At 44.4% G+C, this 9,195-nt stretch overlaps 1 protein-coding gene across 2 annotated transcripts in view; it reads left to right on the top strand.

The window, feature by feature from the left end:
• LOC142198750 (phospholipid-transporting ATPase ID-like) overlaps nucleotides 1-8,157 on the top strand; it is a 98,448-nt gene extending 90,291 nt beyond the window's left edge. For both annotated transcript variants that reach the window (XM_075269723.1, XM_075269724.1), the window contains exons 22-28: nucleotides 2,021-2,204; nucleotides 3,174-3,397; nucleotides 3,762-3,845; nucleotides 4,079-4,324; nucleotides 4,677-4,815; nucleotides 5,016-5,146; nucleotides 6,438-8,157. In XM_075269723.1, the coding sequence (XP_075125824.1) occupies nucleotides 2,021-2,204; nucleotides 3,174-3,397; nucleotides 3,762-3,845; nucleotides 4,079-4,324; nucleotides 4,677-4,815; nucleotides 5,016-5,146; nucleotides 6,438-6,653 (1,224 nt within the window). In that variant the 3' untranslated portion in view covers nucleotides 6,654-8,157. The remainder of the gene's footprint in view (nucleotides 1-2,020; nucleotides 2,205-3,173; nucleotides 3,398-3,761; nucleotides 3,846-4,078; nucleotides 4,325-4,676; nucleotides 4,816-5,015; nucleotides 5,147-6,437) is intronic.
• Nucleotides 8,158-9,195: the final 1,038 nt, after the last annotated feature.

The raw sequence follows: 9,195 nt of genomic DNA on the forward strand, positions 1-9,195 counted from the left end.
ACATAGGCGTACAGAGACTTACAAGTCATGTCAGTAGGCTTATTAACTGAGTCATGCAGGATGTTAAGGGGGCTGCCCCTAGAGGGCAGCATACAGAGGCACTGTTCTCCTAATTACATCCTGGAGAATAGATTTGCATATTTTTACCCAGAATCCCTAGCGGAGCAGGAATGACTTGTAAGTCTCCATTCAACTATGTAGGCACACATTCTCCCTAATGTGTATGATTATCCCCTGACCCTGGTCTATAGTCTCTCACTCTGCCAAATTAGTATCCCTGCGCTATGCTGACGAGGTCAAAAAGACCGAAACAGTGCTGTCCATAGCTGGGAATTTGTTCCTTTTGGAATAGAAATACTAATTTGGCAATAATCCCGCATCATGTCAGTAGGCTTATTAACTGAATCATGCATGATGTTAAGGGTCCACTAGGTGGCAGAGCTGTTGTACAGTCCAACCCAGACATCCAGAGAACTTATTACAAGGCATCTACTATAGGATTTTAGTGATACCTTATAACAGGGGTCAGTAACCTACAGCACTTGTGCCAAAGTCAGCACTTCAGGCATGTCTCAACTGTGCTGCGCCAGGAAAGGAGAGGCTTGAAAGGTATGGAAATGTCTTCTCTGAGTCCTTAATTCACGAGAAAGCTGATCCTATCACTAGATAAGGATCACACTGAAATAACAACTAATTAATTGGTTGCTGATATGGATTGTGTTATAAGACTTTCATGTAGAGGTCCTTACAATTGTTGCAGAGCACATCAAATTGTTTGTCTTTGATTTAAAAAATAAATTGGAACCCCCATATAAAAAAGGTTGCCTATCCCTGCCTTATAAAAATGTAGACACAAGCCATATTAGGGGAACATGCACATATAAAGATGGAAGCCTCCCAACACAGCAGCAACAATACCCAGACATTCCTTGACACTAGAGCCAATAATCTGGAGGTGTCCTGAGAATTAGTGCAAGTTCTTTATAGTCTTAGACACAAGTATGCAGAAAAATTCTATTCTCTGTGAGTAATACATTGGATTGTGTATAAAAGGAAATGGAAACTTTGTTTACAGCTGGGGGAAATATTTACTTTACTCCATATCTCTAGGATAGAAAACGACTTCTCAGTTTACGTGTACATATAAGATTGGGTAACTTTGTAAACACTTTGTTTTATCGAGTCACGGGAGGTTTTATACTCCAGTCACCACCAAAGCTGCATTCACTGTTCATTGGACTGACAAATCCTAATGTTTCAATGCATATTATGCCGTGGTGCATTGTGGGAGATGGTGTGAGACCTTACATTGATATAGAAAAATTCAGTGGTTTATAGCAGTGGTCCCCAACCTTTTTTCCACCAGGGACCAGTTTCAGCAAGACAATTTTTTCATGGCCCAGTGGGTGCGGGAAGGGGTGTGGGTGGGGGCGGGGAAGGGGTGTGGATGGGGGCAAGGTTATGAAGATGGCTACTGATGACGAATATCACGCCTAATGCTGCTATTAACTTCACTACAGCCTCACTACAGCTGCATTACACGTCACAGGGACAAGTGACGTGTAATGTAGTTGCCCAAAGTTTGGTAGGCGAGTGCGGGGTGGAGCCAAGACCCGCTGCATGTCCTGCATAGTACTAGAATCCCGGACATGCAGCGGGTCCCGGCTCAACCCCACACTTTGCTCATCTTATCCCGATGAGCAACAACCAAGCGTCAGTGTTGTGGAGCTGCTGATTCCTCTCCGCCGCTACGCAGACCGATGCAACATGCCCCGCGGCCCGGTACTAATCCGCGGACTGGCGCTTGGAGACCCCGGTTTATAAGATCTCAGCAGGGTGTAGCTATCAGAATTATTATATGATATATATGCTTTGCAGCAGAATTTGCTATATACATTGCCTTAGCTGAGACAGACAATACAGCCAACAGAATTGTGAACGCAGCTTTGAATGTGAATGGAGTATAATACATGATGTAAAGCGAGTGAAGTGTTTTGCTGACTACTGTCTGGTTTTGCAGGCGTTTGCTCTGGAGGAGAGTCTGGAGGTGGAGCTCCTGAGGACGGCGTGCATGTGTCAGGCGGTCATATGTTGTCGGGTTACTCCCCTCCAGAAGGCGCAGGTGGTGCAGCTGGTGAAGAAGTATAAAAAGGCAGTAACATTGGCCATAGGAGACGGAGCCAATGATGTCAGTATGATCAAGAGTAAGTCCTGGTGGGGGCTGGGAGCCGTTATAAAAGTATAATAGTCCTGTCTCAGGACCCGCGAATTCATGTACTGGGATATTTCCTGCTCTGCTAATGAGGAAATCGTGGAAGTGATGAAGGCCCATCTGGAGGAGATTATCCCAGTATTCTCCATTCACAATATATTGTAGTGGCAACCGCTGGCCTGAATTATACATGGTAGGGAAATACTGTCAGCTGGATATGTCATCAGACGCTCGGATGCCTCAGACTTTCCCTATTCTAATGGGAAAAAAAAAAACCAAAATAAAACGGAAACTATTTTTCTCACTGATGTAAATGTTTCCACCACAGTCAGAAAATAGGCAATGGAAGAAAATGTAATAAAACTTCAGCTTGTTTTTATTGGTGGTGACGTTCCAAGAATTCTGGCGTCTCCTCTTTATTAAAGGAACGTGCCCAAAAAAATGTATCTGGTGTATTGATGAGTTACTCACTTCTGTCTGGTCCTCAGCTGTCATGTGACCTTGCATGTGTCCAGTGCTAGTGGTCGTGTGGCTCATTTATGAAGGCCCGTGTTTAGTACGCCAGTCTTGATCCCTTATACACCAGAAATATGGCATACAAGACATGATACATTTCCCCCAATATTCTTGTGCCCCATTCTAGTGTTCCATAGCCTTTTTGCCCCATTCATTAGTGGCTAATGGCTTGTTGCCCTAATTTCAGGTGTCCAGTGTCCTAGTTGTCTCCTACTGGTCAGCACTAGTACTGCATCAGCAGAAGTCAATCTATGGTTTTTGGGCTACAATACTGGATTATTGGTAAAGATGATGGTGGATACATATACATTTCATCCTTCCCTAAGCAAAATGAGACGATTGTATAAAACTAATGCACTTAAAAAGTTGCAAAGGACTCTCCCTGATTTTAAGTATGGATATACCCATTAACCATGTAGCTAATACTGTTCCCCTTTTTCCCCAGCGGCTCACATCGGGGTGGGGATCAGCGGGCAGGAGGGGATGCAAGCCGTGCTGTCCAGTGACTTCTCCTTCGCCCAGTTTCGATACCTGCAGCGCCTCCTTCTGGTACACGGCCGCTGGTCCTATAACCGCATGTGCCAGTTCCTGAGATACTTTTTCTACAAGAATTTTACCTTTACGTTGGTTCATTTTTGGTATGGATTCTTTTGTGGCTTCTCAGCTCAGGTGAGACAATGAAGAAACCTACAGTGAATTAATAATAATATAATAATAATAATACATTTTATTTATATAGCGCCGACATATTCAGCAGCATTGTACACTTTGAATTAGAATTAGATTGTAAGCTTCTTGGGACAGAGTCCATTAAAGTCATCTTTTCAGGATAACATGATGCAGATGAAAATAATTCAGATGTGCTCATAATTATTGGGATGATTTTTGTACAAATTAATAAGTGTCTACCATTAACGCACCTGGAGCGGAGGCTTACGCTGCTCCCATAGTAGTTCAGTGCTGCCATCTTGTGTCCATTGGACTGTACTACAGCTCATCCATGTGACTCGTCTTGTTCTTTGTGTATTCACAGACTGTGTATGACGAATGGTTCATCACCATGTACAACCTGGTCTATACCTCACTACCGGTGCTAGGGATGAGTCTGTTTGATCAGGTATGTAACCTCTTGGAATTTATTACTTTAAGTAAAGCAGTAAATTAATATTCTTGAGTCGCCCAAGAGGTGTTAAAGGTTGTATTTGTCTGAGAAAGCTGGACGCTAAGCGCTGTGTCCACCCTTGGGGATTGCAACCCAGCTTTCTCAGACCTCTGAATGGTAATTTGATGGATTTTGTGTCATGAAATACAAATTTTAGGTTCAGTTCCTCTTCTGTATTGTGTTGCCAGGATGTGGACGATCGTTGGAGTATGGAGTATCCGCAGCTGTATGAGCCGGGCCAGAAGAATCGATATTTTAATAAAAAGGAGTTTGTGAAATGTGTGATCCATGGCGTCTACAGCTCCCTCGTTCTGTTCTTTGTGCCTTATGGAGCCCTGTACGACACAGTGAGAGACGACGGCAAAGCTATATCTGACTACCAGTCTTTTGCCCTGATGGCTCAGACCTGCCTCCTGCTTGTGGTATCTGCACAGGTAAGTCTGAGCCATATTTAGTAACCATGTCTCATTGTCCTGCACCCCAAGTGTCAGTGTATCATTGTCCTGTGCTTCAAGTGTTATTGTTCTGTACCCCAAGTGTCAGTGTATCATTGTCCTGTACTTCAAGTGTCAATGTGTCATTGTCCTGTATCCCGTGTCAGTGTGCCATTTTTCTGTTCTTCAAGTGTCAGTATGTCCTTGTCCTGCACACCTAGTGTCAGTATGCCATTGTCCTGTACCCCAAGAGTCAGCTTGTTACTGTCTTGTATCCAAGTGTCCATATGTTATTATCCTGTACCTCACAATTCCCAGCCTCCGCACATCAGCCCTCATTTTGTCTCCATAGATTGGTCTGGACACCGCTTACTGGACAGCAGTCAACCAGTTCTTCATCTGGGGCAGTTTGGCCGTGTACTTTGCCATCAGTTTCACCATGTACAGTGACGGCATGTACCTGATCTTTACAGGCTCTTTCCCCTTCATCGGTGAGTGAAATGTGCACTGCTCCTGCCTGCTTGTACTTGACCTACCTTAAATATATTTCTTACATTTAAATCAATTTTATCCTCATTTTACAACATCTAACATAGAGCAATGGTGTGTAATATCTAAAGGTAGACAGAGCAATCACTCCAAGTGTAGTATTATACATACATGTAATCCGCCATGTTGTCTTCTCCTACAGGGACTGCTCGGAATTCTCTGAACCAGCCCAGCATCTGGCTCGCCATCTTCCTGACCGTGGTGCTTTGCGTCCTGCCAGTGGTGGCCTACAGGTTCCTACGGTCACAGCTCAAGCCTACTTTCAGTGACAGGGTAAGAAGTAGTTGTAAATTGTTCAAAGCCATGGTTATATAAACTGAACCAACCTATAATTCTTATGCCATGTGGGACTTCAAGTGCTAGTGTACCCATTGTTTAACAGTAAAAATACATAAACCCCTAACTAAAAGTAAAGAACAGTAATATTCTTATAGATAGATAGATAGATAGATAGATAGATAGATAGATAGGGTGTAACCGGGGTAACAGCGGTAGCGGCTGCCACAAGGCCCAGGACATTATGGGGCCCGGCGACAGCCACTATCGCTGCATTGTTTTTTTTAATAGGCCATTACTATTTTACTGTCATAGGTTATGCATCTTTAGTTTTTTTTAATAGGCCGTTACCGGCTGGAGTTACTCCTGCCAGTAACGGGCCCTATTTACTTACCGATCCTGGCCGGGGCCGAGATTGGTAAATGATGCCGCAGAACCCCACAAACACTATTATTATGATTATAATGATCGGAGGCCCAGGAGAGGTAAGGGAACATAAAAAAAAAAAACAGTGTTACTTACCTCTCTGGGCAGGCTTTGGGCCTACTTGTGTGACATCCCTGACGTCACATAACTGGGGCCTTCGTCCTTATGCGTTGCGACGCAGGCCCCCCAGGTCACATGATGTCCTGGACTTCATTGAAGATGGCTGCCATCAGCGGGGAGTGCAGCGGAGCCAGGGATAGGTAAGTAACAGTGGTTTTTTTATGCTTGTTTTCCTTCTAAGATTCTGATCATTATACTCTGGGGTCTGAAAAGACCCAAGAGCATAATAATTGTTCATGGGTGTCCACAATGGGGCATAATACTGGGTGAAGGGACCACTATGAGGTATAATGCTGTGTGCAGGGGCCACTATGGGGTATAATAATGTGTGCAAGGGTCACTATGGGGGATAATACTGTGTGCAGGGGTCACTATGGGGGATAATACTGTGTGCAGGGGTCACTATGCGGCTTAATATTGTATGCAGGGGCCACTATGGGGTATAATACAGTTTGCAAGGGCCACTATGGGGCCTAACAGTGCGCGCAGGAATGCAAGGGGTCGGTCAGGGTCTTTGGCGTCGGTCGGGGGGGGGGGGGGGGGCATGTCAAAAGTTCGCCATGGGGCCCCGCCAATTCCAGTTACACCACTGATAGAGATAGATAGATAGATAGATAGATAGATAGATAGATAGATAGATAGATAGATAGATAGATAGATAGATTTGAGCGAGATAGGAGAAAGATATGAGATCTATAGATATGACAGTATAATATATAATAATGATTTTTTTAATCTCCAGATTCAGAAGAAGATCAGGGAGGCAAAGAAGCGCCCAGTGCCACCACCTCGCAAAGCCCGGATACGCCGCACCAGCTCCCGCCGTTCTGGTTATGCCTTCTCCCACACACAGGGTTACGGAGACCTCATCACCTCAGGCAAAACCTTCCGTTCCAAGATACCTTTCCACCAAACAGGAAAATTCTCTCCCAACGAGAGGAGTCGAAATTACAACTGAGGGCAGAACCGCGCCAATCCATGACTATAAACCTCACCACGCTCCGAGACAGGTGGAAACTAAAGATGAGGGTGGGTTTCCATCTACTCTTGTTATGGATGTGGGTGAGCGAGACTGGATAACAAGCCATATGTGCAAGCGGCCTCCATGTTTATGGCATGCGGTGGCCATCTTGGACCTAGGATTTTAAAGAGACCGCAGCTGTTTACTAAAGATTTGCGTTATTTAATAGGAACATTTCCAAGCATCGGTGCCAAATCTACCACACAGGGATGTACACGCTGCCAAATGACGCCAAAGCCTATTTTTGTACACTTTACTAACATTTTCCGTTGCACTTTTACTTGCCTTAATTTTTTTGCAGCCAAAGACGAATTTCAAAACTTCCGCCACTTCATAAGGATTTGGAAATTCCGGACAGGATTAGGATTATATGCTGCCTCGGTATCCATAGCGATGTGATTTCATAAGCTATTGTAATGTAATCCTCATGTTTTTGTGCCCGTTTTTAATTATGTAAATTAGCAGGAAATGCAGTACGAGGAGGCGGGACAAATGTGACAAAGGGCTAGTCCGGTCCGTTGTAAATAAAGTTTAATCATTGTATAATGTAAAATAAAATTTTAGGGAAAATTCTATAATATAAAAATTCTGCAACTTTTTAATGTACTTTTTGTTTCTCCGTCTCACGGTTAAGATCTCTGTTTGCTGCCAGTGAAAGAAATCTTTCCTTTTACATTTGTAACAAACCCATCAGCTGTCTGGGCTGCAGAGGTGTAACGTGAAGCCCCCGGGCCCCGGTGCAGAATCTATAATGGGGCCCCTATCTTCCTTGTACTATTTACAGTAGATTAGTGAAATATTTTATGTGTCCTTTAGGGCCAAAGTCCAGGGCCCGATAGCAACTGCTACCCATGCACCCCTAATAGCCGAACCCCTGGTGGGCAGGGCTGGATGTCAACACAATTTACATTTACTGACAGCAAGCAGAGATCTTGTAGAGTTGTAGAACTTTTCATTATACAGTGAGTAAGATTTCGTTATATGGGACAAGCCCTATAAAGGTATTTTTCTGGTGATCCATTTTTCACAGGTCACATGGCCAGTTTGCAGCTTAGTCCCATTCAAGTGAATGGGGCTAATCTGCAATACCAAGCATAGCCACTATACAATATACGGCGCTGTGCTTAGTAAGCAGTAAGATGGTGCTTATCTTCTCAAACAGCAGATTGGTGGAGGTGCCTGATGTTAGACCATACAACTCATATGTTTCAGGAGTCTCTCACAAAAAGGGGTGATCTTCGACATTTTGTAAGAGTTGGCCCCCGCATCTTCCAGGCTCTTGATCATATTATGTGTCACGTCACAAAAAAAGGGGTGTGACCGAAGCATTTTGTGCTCATGTCAAAAGAAGGGGGCATAACACACTGTAAAAGTGCTATGTCCCAAACAGGTTTGTCTTAAAGAGGACCTTTCACGTCCTCATCGATGTGCAGTATTATAGAAAGTCAATATTGTGCTGAACTCTCGCTGAAAATCTGGTTTCCCGGCGTGTGCCCCGCTGCTGGAGATATCAGTGGCATTAATATTCATCCACTGTCAGAAGGGCGGACACTGCAGCCAAAAACCCCTTAAGGCCCCATTCACACGGGGCAAGAGGGGGTGGATTATGGCGCTCACAATGGAGGTCTATGGAGACTACCAGGCTACTTTTTTCCGTGACGGGCATGTTGCCACTCACAGAAAAAAGAAACGAGCTGTCCTTTCCTGCGGCGGACTCCGCGGCTGATTTAGCCCCGGCGTCCACCTTGCGGCAGCACCCTCCGTAGTAGGCCCATTCATTTAAGCCTACTCTGGAGGGGGAAGCCGTGACTGTCAGAAGCCGCGACAGTCGTGGCAGGCGCATTTTGACCCGAGAGTAACGCGGTGTCACTCTTGGGGCCAAAATCCACAAATCTGCTCCCTGTGTGAACGGGGGCCTTAAGGTTTAGATTTAAAAAATATTCCAGAGTATAATGAGGAAATCAGGGGAGGGACAGAAAAAAAAAAAAAGAGACATCAAAGGGTAACCTGTTATCATATTGAACTATTAGGCATTTTATTATGCATTATGCAAATTAATGTTACTAAGGTGCCAATCAGGGCACAACTATTAAGCTCCGCTCTCTAAAACTGACAACTTCCTGTCTCTTCCTGCTTACTTCCTGTGACTCTTCTGGGTTCTTCTTATTGGCTGTGCAGAGTCACATAGGAGAACTCACATGCACTTCCTCAAAGGAGTTATCGAGGATTACCATGGCCATGTGACTGACAGACATGATGTCACTGCCTGAGCAGCCATGTTTTCTGATCCTGGATAACCCCCTTTAAGCATTGTCTATCAATGTCAGGCTACATGCACTTGACTGTACTGGTTTTATTGTCTTATTTATAGGGGCCATATAAATACTACGGTCGTGCATATGTGGCCATAGAAATTGATGGGTCCGTATACTACCTGTATCTACATATCCATATTGCAGATAATATACAGAAAACAACT

Source organism: Leptodactylus fuscus, chromosome 1, assembly GCF_031893055.1.
Source record: "Leptodactylus fuscus isolate aLepFus1 chromosome 1, aLepFus1.hap2, whole genome shotgun sequence".
NCBI lineage: Eukaryota > Metazoa > Chordata > Amphibia > Anura > Leptodactylidae > Leptodactylus > Leptodactylus fuscus.